Raw genomic sequence first — 15097 nt, 5'->3', positions numbered from 1 at the left:
AAATATGATCCAAAATCGCCTTATAAAAATACATAAGGAGCTAATAATTTATTCATTATACAACAAATATTAAAAATTTAATATGTGAAGAGATATATATCTAAATTGCTTATATGATAGTTACATATTCACTTTTCTCAGATATATATCTAAATTGCTTAAAAATTTAGACCCGGATGAATTCCTCCAAAAGTTAAAAATCTTACCAATGGACCACCAACCCCATTGGCTTTAACATTGTAAAAGAATGTAATCCAAGGTTTCATGTACAATAATAGGTTTTAAAAGGTGAAAAAGTTATTATTTCGTATAATAACATTATGTTATGGTCATAAACATTATATACAATTTTAATCATACACAATTTTAATCATTGGACTAATTTTTCAATTTGGTTTTATAAGGTTTTATCTTTTTCATTTCAATCCAAAAACAAATCTATTGTATATCGTGTTTATAAATCAAGTCGGATGTGCGGTGTAATGCACCGAATAAATGGTTTTAAACATATGCTTTTTCAGTTGATAAAACTAAATCTAAATAGATATTAAATTAGAAACCAAAAAATCTGAATGCTTTTGTTTATAATTAATAGATATTCCAAACAAATATTTTATTTGCTTAATAATTAATTAGAAAAATTGTATTTTATTATATATAAAGATTAAAAAATATATATTTACATAGTGGTGATCGCGACAATTTATAGTTTTAGGAAAACAATGCAACAAACGATGACCTATATTATATTATATTTGTTTTGTTTATTTGGATTAGCACACGTTGTAACAATTTTTTACTTAGACTATGTAGCAAATTCACCTAAGTTATTTGACGTAATTTTCTCTTAATCCGGTGTCTTGCCAGAATATTTAGTAACAAATTCAACCATTTCAACCAAAGTTAGTTAAGATTGATACCTTGTCATTATAACATCTCTTATTTATGTTTGTCAAAATATTGATTTGTCACATATTAACATTTTTGAGATTTATATGTATTCCTCACGTATTACGCGGGAAAATAAATATTAGACAATATTATTACTTATATTAACATTTTAGTAGATTTATATGTATAACCACTAGATTAAATTTAATTATTTCATCTTTATCAAATATACCCTTCTTAATTATATAATATACCATAAATAAAATAAATATATACGTTTTAAATAAATATTAATGTTGAAAAGTGTAAATTAGTAGTGAAAAGCAAAAAAGTGTAACTTGTAAATTACAAATATCCCCTTCTTAATTATTATAATATATCATAAATGTATAATAATATGTAAATCTTTCAAGTTTCAATGACAAAAATAATGCACGAGTTATCCTACACATTTTGTATAATTATAAAAGACTAATAAATCAAATTTATATATAAATCCACGTATTGAAAAACTAAGCTAGGCAAAAAAAAATTTACTATGGTATTTTTTCACTTAGGTTATTTTTATATAATATATTAGATTAACATGACTTTCGAAAGAGACAAATATTTAAAAAATGTTTGATGTACTTAATTTATGTGAGGTGAATTTAACTTTTATTACTTTGTAATAATAATTTTTTTTAAACGACATACTACTCTATCACTATCGTAAATGCCGTGTCCAGTGTTGATCCATTCAATAACCATTCCCGAGATGTCAGCCGAATGTCACGTCACCACTATTTGCGACGACGTCGCCGCTAATAGTGATGACGTGGCATTCGACTGACATGGTCTGTCAGACAGTGTTTTAGTTTGTCGGGGGTCCCACTATTAGCGGCGACGTCGCCGCTAATACCCTGGTGGGGTTGGTGTTACCCAATGCCTAATTTAAATTACATGTTTAGGATGTATTTATAATTGATTGGTCATGTATCATCAAACATAAAAAGGAAATGATAATAGTATCATTAATTTTTAGAGAATATTACATTTTTGGTACCTCAAATTGGCAACTTTTGCACTTTTAGTCTCCAACTAAAAAATTAGCAGTTTTCATACCTAAAGTTTTGCGTTTTTTCATTTTTGGTACCACGTTCATACAACGTTAATTTTTGCCGTTAACTCCCTCACGTGACAAACACGTGAGGGGTATTTTAGTCTTTTGAACCCCCTCCTATTGAGAAAAAATTACACTTTTAATACCTTAAGTTGTCAATTTTTTCACTTTTGGTACCTTAAGTAGACAACATATTTTTAATACACTCTCCAATTTTCATCTCACATATTAGCATCTATCAAACAACACAAACTCAAAAATCAACACACATTGCGATCATCCATATATCCATGTATACTTATATCTCTATACCATACCAAATTCAATACATAAACATGCATAAATAAATTCAAATCTCTTATATGAATCATACACCACCAGAAAGGGTTGCCGACTATCTCCCTCCCCATTAGGCACCACGACTTCCACCTTAGCTAGAGATTCCGATCTAATCTCGGTTGTAGCAAATATATTCATCTGTAACAGATTCCGTTCAGATCTCGTTTGTAGCATATTCTGCTCAAGTTTCGTTTCCGATCGAAGAAAAGGGTAATTTAGAGGTGAGGGGGTGTTCAATAATATGAAGAAAAGAGATCGATGGTGGGTGCGTTTTCCGGCGACATGAGTTTTTTCCGGCCATCGATCCACCAATGCATTCAGTTCCTCCACCATCACCCGTAATTACACCAACAACATATAATATTTCAAGAATGGATACACTACATTGGGTGTTTTTCTAAGAGTCGTAAAGAAAAAGTAAAAAAAATAAATAAATCATGTGTGTTGATTTTTGAGTGTGTTGTTTGACAGATGCAAATATGTGAGATGGAAATCGGAGAGTGTAATAAAAATATGTTGTCTACTTGAGGTACCAAAAATGAAAAAATTGACAACTTGAGGTATTAAAAGTGCAATTTTTTCTCAAAAGGAGGGGGTTCAAAAGACTAAAATACCCCTCACGTGTTTGTCACGTGAGGGAGTTAACGGCAAAAATTAACGCTGTATGAACGTGGTACCAAAAGTGAAAAAAACGCAAAACTTTAGGTATGAAAACGGCTATTTTTTGAGTTGGAGACTAAAAGTGCAAAACTTGCAAAGTTGAGGTACCAAAAATGTAATTTTCTCTATTTTTATTCATTTACTGCAAGGTACAAATTTTCAGCATACAGAAATGCTTATGTTTAGTAGATTTATCATTTTTTATGGTACGAATATCACTTCCCAACAAAATGTCCTAATGGCATGATATGAAACGGTGTGATATGAAAGTAGTAAAGTACAATAAAATAAAAGATATAAATTAGGAAGAGATCTTAATTTCTGCACAAGGGCGTAGCTTTAGTTGTAATGATTATCGACGTTTAAGAGTATGGATAGCCTCTGGCTAGTTGTGCGCTAGAGATAGTGAAGGCTACATTAGGCATACTTTCGAACCCAGTGTATGTGTGTGAGTTCAAGGCATAGGACTAACACACTGGGATGGTCTGTGAACTTCTATAATCTTTATGATTGTACAGACAATAAATTCAGAAACATACACAAATAACATAACTTTGGTTTTGGCCAGATGAACAAGAAACATATAACTGCTCATATACCATTAATAACCAATATGATCTATGTGTTTACACACAAGATTACAATAATCTCCAACTGAAAATATGAAAATCTGAAAGTCACTCTAGGCCATCGAATTCATATTAGTATAGCCCATCTAGGAGTTTTAGCCCATAAAATATTGGCTTCCTATCACTGAGCCACTCTATTATTGTAGTATTTTATCTTTTTCTTTTCACACTTTGGACACTTCCAGCTTCATCAACTGCAAACTTATCTTATATCTACGAATATAAATACCGACCAAGTTCTGCGAATAACACACACACACACACACTTTTTAAGAACAAGATACTAAACAAGTCAAAATTGGTAACCACATTATGTTTGAACATGTTTTAGCCCCTACACTAGCTTGTTGTAAGTAGAGTTTTTGAGAGGATTTTAAGGTTTTCTCAACAAAGGTTCTAGGCAATATAAGACGCAACATAATACATTTATAGAGATAATTGAAATGATTTTTCCTACTTTACGCAATGACCCCTGAATTTTTGTCTGTTACAGTTGATATTGTCTATTTAGGAGATGCTACACATATGCTGTGTCTTAGAGAGTGTACTTGTCTCTTTGTGAGCTAGTTACATGAAATTATCAACAAGGCGTTTCAAACTGGCAGATGATGAACCACCTTCTTCTAGTGCCATTTGGCTCTTACCTTTCATTTCTGTCACGTTTGCCCGAACCTCACTGTTTCTGTCCATCACCTCTCGTATTCCCTTCTCAATGACTTGGGCTGACACCAAACTCTGATTCTTGTTTAATTGGTTATAATCCAAAGAGATCTCCACCGCCAATCCTAATTCTTTAACCAACTGATGTGCATTTATCTGTTGCTCTGCTTCTTGTGGCCAGGTGGCTATTGGAACTCCATACCAAAGGCTCTCTTGTATGGAGTTCCACCCACAGTGGGATATGAACCCTCCCACTGCCATGTCAGCAAGCACTGCCGTCTGCGGGACCCAACCAAGCACTTTTCCCCTTCCAACTGTACGCTCTAGGAATCCATCTGGCAGGACTTCATTGTAGTCTGTGTATTCCCCGGGGAACCCTTTTTGGTCCTCAGATGGTGGTCTACGTAGGGACCATATGAACCTGTATCCGCTTCTCTCTATAGCAATTGCTATTTCTCTCACTTGGTCTTGTTTAAACCATCCCTTGGACCCGAAGCATAGAAGCACAACTGAACACTTTGGTTGAGCTTTCAACCAATGCAATACCTCATTGTTTGTAGTAGGTGTTTCAGGCTTTAGCAGGGGACCCACGGGATACACGGGAGGTGTTTTATCATCATAGCAAAGGAGGGCATGGTGTTCTAGCTCTTGAAATGTGTTGACTATGATGCCCTTGGCTTCTCTATACTTTCGAGTATAACGAATGTACCTTGTAGACCAGCAATACTTGTTCATAAACACGAAGGGCAAAACGCATGGAGGCACTAGACTGTCATAGCCTGGGATCGTTAATGCAGTTCCTGAGTTTTCCAATTCAGATACGTCCCGACCATGTTCATCATGGAGGGTTTGTAAATAAAACATAAGTCTAGGAACGGCGGCATTGATGGAAAAGAACACGTAGGCTGGGACACTAAACTCCTTGCCAACATCAATAATTGACGTGCATAACATGTCCACGACCAATGCACACAGTCGAGGCGTTAAATCAGACCTATTAAGCCGACCAGCTATAAGTTCTCTTATAATTGGTTTATGGCGCTCAGTGACGGCGTCTGCCAAGACGCCAGGAGTTAGGCAATCTGCAAAGGCATCAAGTTCTATAGGAGGGAAATGGATAAATTTCATTCGGTCGTGGTTAGTGAGGGAATTGGTGTAACTGGTGCCAATTGGATCACTGGGGAGCTTCATCACAAGGACAGTAATGGTGATATGATGAAAGTGATTGACCAAGCGCCTGGCTAGCTCCACAAGCTGACCAGCATGTCCCATAAGTGGGGTTGGAATGAAAAACAACTCTAATTTCTCCATGGTGTTTCAAGGTCTTCTGGTGGATTAGGGCTATTTATTTATATAGACTAAACATTAAGGTAAGATTTCTGCCACGTTATAAAAAGGCTTGGAAAACACTTGGCAAGTTTCCAATGGTATTAAAATACTAGAATTTCTCGACCTATGGCGTTCAAGTGAATATAAGTCAAGTACTCAATATAAGCTTGGTTCTTTTAGCACTTTTAGATTTACATGTATATTAGCACTTTATAATTAGCATAAGCCTCAAAATGCACAATAATTCTAATTAAGTTGTATCATTACAGTGATGAATCGAGTTATAGCTCGAAACCTAGTAAAAGTTTGATTTGTTGGCAGCCATAGGATTAGGAATATAAATCTTAACTAAGGGTGGTTTTTGTTTGAAATTTTTTTTGTTTCTTAGTGTTATTTTTCTTAGTGTTATTTCTGGATCCCGTACCCTTCGGCCCCTGTTAAAAACTTCAAGATCCGTCACTAATCTTAATGCCATGACATTGTACCACCAAATACAAGATGTTAACCGATCGGATTATCTATCATCTGCGATTAAATAAGTAATTCTTTTAATCAATAAAATTCATTAAATAAAGGGCATAGTTCAAAGAGTACTACCGACGCTCGTGGAATACGTTATATGTGAAGCCATTAAAGCGTCCAAAACTTCTTCCACAATTATTGGTGGATTCTATCTATGAGCATTTTGCTTAAGACATTATAGCCACAAGTTGAGATTTTTATAGGTCCATATGTCCTGAATGGTGCAAGATTACTTTGAAAACAGTAGTTCGATCGGTAATTCAAAGAGTTTATCATTGACAGTAACTTCACTAATTTGGTTGCGAGTTGTGTATTATTATTATTATTATTATTATTATTATTATTATTATTATTATTATTATTAAGGGTTGGTGGATATAACTATACAAGTATGGGGTGTTAGCCCAGTGGTTTGGGAGGCAAACGGCGTAGGAGTATTAGCCATTTATCTGTTGTTTTTTTTTAAAAAAAAGTATGGGTTAACTCGAAATAAATGTTAGAGCTCACTGAGACATTCTCTCTCCATTTTTTCTTTATTTCATTTTTTGCTTCTAGTTACATCAATTGCAACTTATCTTGTATTTAAATTTTACATATATCAATACATAGCAAGTTCTGCGAATAATAGTAATACAGTATATATAACACACAATATGAGAACATAGACTAAACAAGTTAAAACTGGTTAATATACTATACTCTCATACTTCTATACCATTATATAAAAGTTTTAACCCTCCTCTCTTTGAAAATTTTCAGATTATATCTAATTGGAAATGACCCAATTGCCTTAATAAGATTTTAAAGAAAATTGTGAAATTCACTCTTAATGAACTAATTAACTCTTTAAACTCTTTTTTTTTAAACATTAAATACGAGATATTATTAATTATATGAACTCTAGCAAAGAGCTAGATGATACATACAAAGTAACGAGAATATAAATAATAAATTAGAAATTGAAACTATTTCAAGTAATGTTGAGGGGGGTGGTTGATCTATTGGAAAGCCAAAGAAAATTAATTCCTTTAGATCTTTGAAGGCAAATCGGATGGAAGACTTTTTTATTCAAGAAGATGCAATCATTCTTACTTTTCCATATTACCCAAAGATAGGCAAGCATGACAAGGTGAGCCATCTTCTTTTTGAGAGGGGTTGTGCCGATGTGATTGTGGCATTATAGAAGGTCTTTCAGATTTTGCGGTTCTGAGAAAGAAGCGTGGCACCAAATTTGGATATGGTTCCATAAGATATCCGCGAAATGACAATAATTACAAAGCGAGCAAAGGGGCGAAGTAATTGAAATATTTCTACATGAAAGTTGATCTATAGTTGGAAGTCGTTCTATTTCGATGCGTAAGTCAAGTATATTAACCTTAAAAGGAGCAAGTTTATTCCATGGAAAAACCCATCTTTGAGGCCCAATCGGTATCTTTAAAGTTGGGAATTCATTAATTTGACAGAAAACACATGGGAGCGATCTAAAGCCCATTCCCAAGTATCTTTTTTTGTTGAAAGCCTGACATTCTGAACTCGACTTAACAAGTCTTGCAGCTGAAATAGTTCGAGAGAGGTGAAAGGAGGGCGCACCCAATATCAAACCCATTGCGAGAAGAGACTGGGTTCTGTACATCGTTATTTGATCATACAACCTTTATTTTTTTTCCAATTTAAATAAATCCGGGTAGACCTAGAAGAAAGGAGAGTCGCCAAGCCATTTATCGATCCAAAACCTAATGTTGCAGTCGTTTCCTAAATAGCCTGTGAACATGTGTAGGATGAGGCCCCTTTAAACTCACAAACTCACAACACAAATATACATGTATTAAGATATAAAATTCTGAAATGTGGGCAGAGAGTTTTTAATGCAAAAGAAAATACTATTTCATTGAACGAAAGAGAAGACTATTATATAGCCTTTCAATACGTGAACAAAGGGATAAAAACTCGACCGCTCCTAACTTCCCCACTCTTCACCTAAAGAACCGGCCCCACTCTTTGACCAATTCTTTCACATTACTTTCACTATCCAAAACTAAAAAACAAACAAACGTGACTACTACTAGACTTAACTTGTAACATGACTTAATTAAAATGCTAAGGACACATACTAATTAAACAAACCACATAACTATTTGAAACATGTCAAGATTATCCAACAACATGAACTCAAGAGCAAAATCAAACTAGGACATGTGGGAGCTTAATCCGGAGATGGATTTTGAAGCTCCCACTAAAGAGTTACGACAAGGTATTGAAGAGCAATATCTAGGGGAATGATGAATGGCATTCATAACATGACGCCATAAGCTTTCATGTTCCGTACGGTAACGCCACCACCATTTAGATAAAAGAGCCAGGTTTTTATTTTGTAAACAACCCAAACCAAGCCCACTCTCATTCACATGAGACATAATTCTATCCCAAGAAATCCAATGAATCTTTCTACTACCCAAAGAACCACCCACCCCCCACCCCCCAAAAAAAAAAAAAATCTAAGAATTGATTCAAGTTTTGAAGTAACACTTACTCAAGCTTTGTACAAGGAAAAGAAGTATCATAGAAGACTGTCAAGCACAGATCGGATAAGTGTTATACGTTTAGCTAAGGAGAGGGTTGAGGCTTTCCAAAGTGAAAGGCAGGATTCAAAGGTTTTAATAAATGGGGCCCAGTTTTTACAAAGTTCATATTAGAATCAACCGTTAAACCAAGATAGGTAATGGGAAAGGACCCGACTTTGCAATTAAGAATGCCACATGAGTTGTGCAATCGGCCAGTGAGAGATTGGGACCATAAAATAAAAACAAAACTTATGATGATTGATCTTAAGTCCGGAGACAAGATGGAAGCACCTAAGAATTCTCGATATATTAAAGAGATTTCTTGAAGACCACTTACCCATTATAATCGCATCATCGACATACAGTAAATGACTTAGAGATGGCCCGTGATTTGGCAGTTGGATGTGGATAATTAGTCCAATTGGGAAGGCATGTTGTAGAATGTTTGAGAAAGGTTCCATTGCAATTATGAAAAGAAAAGGTCATAGTGGATCACCTTGGGGAACAACTCTTTCGCAATTAAACTCTTTAAACTCTTATCTTTTAAAATATTCATACTACAAGTATTACATCAATTATATTTACATAACCTACACCACTTAACGCTATCAACACCACCAGACTGTTGTCGTCACCATTATCGCGCATTACGTCGATACTGGGCTAGTTATCTTTTAACATGTTTTAATCCCTACAATGGCTTCTTGTGTGGAGTTTTTGGGAGGATTTTAAGATTTTCCCAACTAAGGTTTTAGGCAATATAAGATGCAACATAATACATTTTCAGAGATAATTGAAATGATTTTTCCAACTTGAAACTAGTTACATAAAATCATTGACAAGGCTTATCAAACTAGCCGACGATGAACCTCCCTCATCCAGTGCCATTCGGCTCTTCACTTTCATTTCTGTAACCTTTGCTCGAGCTTCACTATTGCGATCCATTACCTCTCTTATTCCATTCTCGATTTCTCCGGACAAGACCAAACGTTGATTCTTGTTTATTTTGTTATAGTCCAAAGAGATCTCGACGGCCAAACCCAATTCTTTAACTAGTTGAAATGCATTTATTTGTTGCTCTGCATTCATTGGCCACGTGGCAACTGGAACCCCATACCAGAGACTCTCTAGTATGGAGTTCCACCCGCAATGGGATACAAATCCCCCAACCGCCACGTCAGCCAAAACTTCTGTCTGTGGGACCCAACCAAGCACTTTCCCCTTTTCACTTGTACGTTGTAGGAACCCATCTGGCAGGACTTCATTATAGTCCGTGTAATCTTCTGGGAATCCTTTTTGATCTTTGGAAGGTCGACGTAGGGACCATATGAACCGGCATCCGCACCTTTCTATAGCAATTGCTACCTCTTTCACTTGCTCCTCATTGAAACATCCCCTTGACCCAAAGCATAAAAACAAGACCGACGACTTAGGTTGCTTTTTCAACCATTGCAAGACCTCATTGTTTGGTGTTGGTTTTGCAGGTTTAATCATAGGACCTACAGTGTAGCTTGGAGGTGTTCTATCATCATATGATAGCAGGGCATGTTTCTCTAGCTCTAAAAATGTGTTTACTATTATACCCTTGGCTTCTCTATATTTCCGGGTATAACAAATAAACCTTTTGGTCCAGAAATACTTATCTATCAGCACAGCAGGCAACACGCTTGGAGGTACTGGGCTTCCATAGCTCGGGATCATTAAGTCGATATTTGAGTTAGCCAACTCAGATATATCCTGACCATGTTCATCATGGAGGCTCTGAAAATGTAACATCATTCCAAGAAACGCAGCATTTGATGTAAAAAACACGTAAGTCGGGATACCAAATTCCCTGCCAACATCTATCATTGGTGTACAAAACATGTCCACAACAAATGCAACGAGCCGAGACTCTTGATCATCAGACCCATTATTGAACCGACCATCCACAAGTTCTCTTACTATAGGCTTATGGAGCTCTATAACTGCATCAGCCCGAAAGCCAACAGTTGGGCAATCTTGAAATAAGTCAAAATCCATTTGCGGAAAATGAATGAATTTGATTTGGTCATCAGTTGAAGTTGAATCAAGAGAGTCTGTGTAGTTGGTGCCTATTGGATCACCAGGAAGCTTCATGACAAGTACAGTAATGGTGAGATGGTTAAACCTGTTGACCAAGAGCCTGGCCAACTCCACAGGTGGACCAGCATGACCCATAAGTGGAGATGGGATGAAAAATAATTCTAGTTTCTCCATTTGATAACTGATGACTTCTTGATGCATTTCGGGGCAATAAACATAGGTTAGACACCATGTGACACATGCCAAAAAGGCATCTTTCAGAAAAGACTTTTAAAAGGACTTTTTCGATCATAGCTCGATTCCTATGGGCATTGTTAAATGCATTCGATCAATAAAAAATGATACGTATTATTATTATTATTTATTAATACAACAAGGCATAAAAGTCGGTGATGTGGGATAAACTCTATATTCTGTAGCATGTTGCCGTATCTACAAAAGTAATTTTTTTATTTACCACCATAGATATTCCCCCCTCTCCAGTGGACCAGTTCATTCTTTCTTCTTCCCTTCCAATATCAAAAACTTCTTCACACACTTGCTTCTATCTTAAAACCTATTCACAGATGTATCCTCTTCTTTGTTACTACCTGCAAACACAAAGCTCTTCCTCAACATCTCTGCATCACTGCCATATTCTTTTTATTTTTTGCTAAATTTTATATTTTGTTATTTAGATTGTAGAGTTTATAGGTATATTAGAAGGATATATTTAAATTAGTGAATATAAGAGAGACGTGGTTTGGGTAGATCAAGTTACATGAAAACATGCTGGAATTAATTTATTATGTTTATTAGCGATTTTATTATGCAAGCTAGCTAGTTACATGTACATGAAATCATCAACAAAACGTTTCAAACTAGCAGACGATGAACCGCCTTCTTCTAGTGCCATTCGGCTCTTGGCTTTCATTTCTGTCACATTTGCTCGAACCGTACTATTGCTGTCCATCACAGCTCTTATTCCTTTCTCAATGTCGCTGGCTGATATCAAACGTTGATTCTTGTTCAGTTTTTGATAATCCAAACAGATTTCAACTGCCAATCCTAATTCTTTAACCAACTGAAGTGCATCTAATTGTTGCTCTGCATACATTGGCCATGTGGCTATTGGAACTCCATACCAAAGGCTTTCTAGTATGGAATTCCACCCACAGTGTGATACAAACCCTCCGACTGCCACGTGAGCCAGCAGTTCTGTTTGAGGGACCCAACCAACTACTTTTCCCCTGTTAGCCGTTCGTTCTAAGAACCCGTCTGGCAGGACTTCGTTGTAATCAGTATAGTCCACTGGGAACCCTTTAACGTCTTCAGAAGGAGGTCGGCGTAAAGACCATATGAATCTGTATCCACTTCTCTCTATAGCAATTGCTAATTCTTTCACTTGATCCCCATTGAACCATCCTCTAGACCCGAAGCATAAGAACAGGACCGTTGACTTTGGTTGACCATCTAGCCACTGCAATACCTCACTGTTTGTTGTTGTTTTTTCGGGTTTTAGCATTGGGCCTAATGTGTAGACAGGAGGTGTTTTGTCATCAAAGGAAAGAAGGGCATGAGGTTCTAGCTCTTGAAATGTATTGACAATTATACCTTTCGCTTCTCTATACTTTCTAGAATGCCGAAGAAACCTCTTAGACCATGATTCCTTGTCTATCAGCACAAAAGGCAGAACACCTGGAGGAACTGGACTCCCATAGCTCGGGATCATTAACTCGGTATTCGAGTTAGCCAACTCAGATATCTCCTGATCCTGTTCATCATGGAGGGTCTGAAAATGTAACATGATCCCAAGAAAAGCAGCATTTGATGTAAAAAACACATAACTAGGAATACCAAATTCTTTTCCAACATCTAACATTGTAGTACAAAACATGTCAACGATCAATGCACCAAGCCTAGGAACAGCCGGCCCATTGGACCTACTAGCCACAAGGTTTCTGATAATGGGCTTATGGCGCTCGGTGACCTCATCAGCCAAGGCGCTGACTGGTGGGAAACCTGCAAACAAGTCAATATCCATAGGAGGAAAATGGATGAAGTTGATTCGATCATGGTGATCGTTGTTTATTTTTTGAGAAGAAGTTAATGAGTCGGTGTAATCGGTACCAACTGTGTCACCGGGGAGCTTCATCACGAGTATTGTTGCCGTGATATGATGAAATCGGTTGACTAACATCCTGGCCAAGTCAACAGGCTGACCGGCATGTCCCATTAGTGGAGTTGGAATGATGAACACTTCTAGTTTCTCCATTGCAAATGCAATTGATGGCTTTTTTGGGTGAGGTTTGGGCAATGTTTATAATAATTTGATTAGAATTATATTCTCTTTTTAAAGTTGAGTTGGGTTCAAATGGGTATTCAACTCTTTCAGGCAAATTATCTAAATGGGTAAAATTTACAGGTTGGAATGGGCAATTGGGCATTCATGGGACTAGGAAAAGGAAAATATTGACAGACACTTGGGACCTACTTGTTGGGAAAGAGAACAAAACTTGCCGGCCACTTTTTTTTTTTATTAATAAATCGAAGATAAAGTATGGTTTCTTTAATTTATTTTTGAAAGACATAACAGATAATTGCCTAACACGCCTAATTTTAATGCGTTCATGCTGGGTTTGAATCTTAGGCAATATATGGATTAAAAATCCAATTATTGATAAATTATTATAATTGGGTTTTTAATCTATACTATATTATAATAATTATCATTTTTTCTCTCATAAAGATGTTAAATGGAAAATTACCATTTTACCTTTTATAAATTAATTTACATCACCAATCCCTTATTTTCAAAAATATCTCCACTACTTTTTTACATCAATTACATTAAATCAATTACTTATAACGACCACCAACAACAGTTCGTCACCATCACGACCGCCGTCACCACCAGCAGTCGTCGTCGTTACCACCAAACCGTTGCCACATCGCGCGGGTACAATGCTAGTATTATTAATAAATTACTATATGTGAGCAACTGAAACATTTATTTATTAAAAGTTAAAATATTGTACATTTAACACTATATGTGAATTAATAAAAAAAAATCATGGTAATAATTACTACTCGTATATTGTGATATGTTTTTTTTTTCTTTTAATATTGATTGACCTATGTGATAATTGTCGGCTTAGGCAATTACTATTAAATTATCTTTTAAATCTATTACGTGGGTGAGGTGAGTATTTTCCCAAGGTTTTGAGTTTGAGTTTTAAGTTTCTCATCTCAAGGTATTTTCCGTGAGGATGGGGTTGAAGGTCCAGCAAATCGCTGGTTAAAATTGTCTCTAATCGAAACTAACTTTAAAAAAATAAATAAATTATGTTTAATTTACAAAAATAAAAATGTATTATACATAAGATTTCATGTGTCAAAGATGGTGCCTGCTGAATTCAGGGATCATGTCTTGATGCTAGTTGCTTCTTTTTATTGTTTTGTTATTAATCTATTTTCAGTGACGTTTGTTATTTTGTGCAGATTGTTGAGTCACTTAACCACCTCCCGATTTTTTTAAATCTATTTCAGTGACGTTTGTTATTCTGTTTTTCAGTGAAGATTTTATATTTTGCAAATTGAATCGAGTCACTTGAACGCTTCCAAGGTAGCTCAGTAGTTAACATCTTGAGATATTTACAAGAGCACATGCACCGGATACCTTGGTTAAGCCACATACATCTAAGTCAAAAGACTCATCATCCCCAAGTAACATATTTCAGGTATCCTAAATAGAGAAAACCCATCCACTTATTCGTTGTGTATCAAGTCACTTGTTATAATTTAATGTGGAGGTCGGAAGTTGCGGAGAAGAAATTGGTGTAACGGCTGCCAATTAGGTCTGTACTAAATTTTATCTTCATTACAAGGGCCGTGATGGTGACGGGTGAGATGGTGAAACCGGTGGTAAATGAAATTGGCTAGCTCGGTTGCTTGATCAATATGACCCATAAGGGAGGCTGCAATGACATCTGAGTTCAGACCATTATTTTGGTCCCGCAAAGTGTATCATCCGATGTTTACCATGAACAATATGGTCGATAGATTAAGGTAAGGTACAGAATGACATACAAAATTGGTATATTATTTATGGACTTCAACAATTGAAAAGTATAGATAATACTCATTTCCACACAGAATATATATAAACTCAAACCATGTATTGTTTATGAAGAAAAGCAGTCATTTTGATTGTCTTTTCTTGTTTTTACTTTTCTAGACAATAGACAATACAGCTTTACCAAGCAAGCAGTACCATTGAAAATCATGGATAAGTCTTAAACCAGAGATTAATGAGTACCATTGACATCATTCAATATTCATGGATGTAATAATTTAGCCAC

At 35.7% G+C, this 15097-nt stretch overlaps 3 protein-coding genes across 4 annotated transcripts; all 3 read right to left on the bottom strand.

Moving 5' to 3' along the window:
- Window positions 1–4027: 4027 nt before the first annotated feature.
- On the bottom strand, window positions 4028–5628 carry LOC122605053 (anthocyanidin 3-O-glucosyltransferase 2-like). Its single transcript, XM_043777925.1, has one exon. It carries the CDS (start codon window positions 5590–5592, stop codon window positions 4189–4191), a length of 1404 nt encoding a protein of 467 aa, XP_043633860.1. The 5' UTR covers window positions 5593–5628; the 3' UTR covers window positions 4028–4188.
- Window positions 5629–9232: 3604 nt separating this feature from the next.
- Window positions 9233–10988, bottom strand: LOC122603781 (anthocyanidin 3-O-glucosyltransferase 2-like). Its single transcript, XM_043776587.1, has one exon. It carries the CDS (start codon window positions 10956–10958, stop codon window positions 9516–9518), a length of 1443 nt encoding a protein of 480 aa, XP_043632522.1. The 5' UTR covers window positions 10959–10988; the 3' UTR covers window positions 9233–9515.
- Window positions 10989–11529: 541 nt separating this feature from the next.
- Window positions 11530–13149, bottom strand: LOC122603782 (anthocyanidin 3-O-glucosyltransferase 2-like). 2 transcript variants are annotated; one of them, XM_043776589.1, is made up of 2 exons: window positions 12351–13149; window positions 11530–12266 (listed from the first exon to the last, which is right to left on the bottom strand). In XM_043776589.1, exons 1-2 carry the CDS (start codon window positions 13009–13011, stop codon window positions 11581–11583), a joined length of 1347 nt encoding a protein of 448 aa, XP_043632524.1. In that variant the 5' UTR covers window positions 13012–13149; the 3' UTR covers window positions 11530–11580. The 2 variants fall into 2 exon arrangements, with proteins under 2 accessions (XP_043632524.1, XP_043632523.1); XM_043776588.1 differs by having other exon boundaries at window positions 11530–13148.
- Window positions 13150–15097: the final 1948 nt, after the last annotated feature.

Source organism: Erigeron canadensis, chromosome 6 (genome assembly GCF_010389155.1).
Source record: "Erigeron canadensis isolate Cc75 chromosome 6, C_canadensis_v1, whole genome shotgun sequence".
In the NCBI taxonomy this organism is placed as follows: domain Eukaryota; kingdom Viridiplantae; phylum Streptophyta; class Magnoliopsida; order Asterales; family Asteraceae; genus Erigeron; species Erigeron canadensis.
Note: the sequence above shows the minus strand (reverse complement) of the source record. Positions and strands in the feature narration are given on the sequence as shown.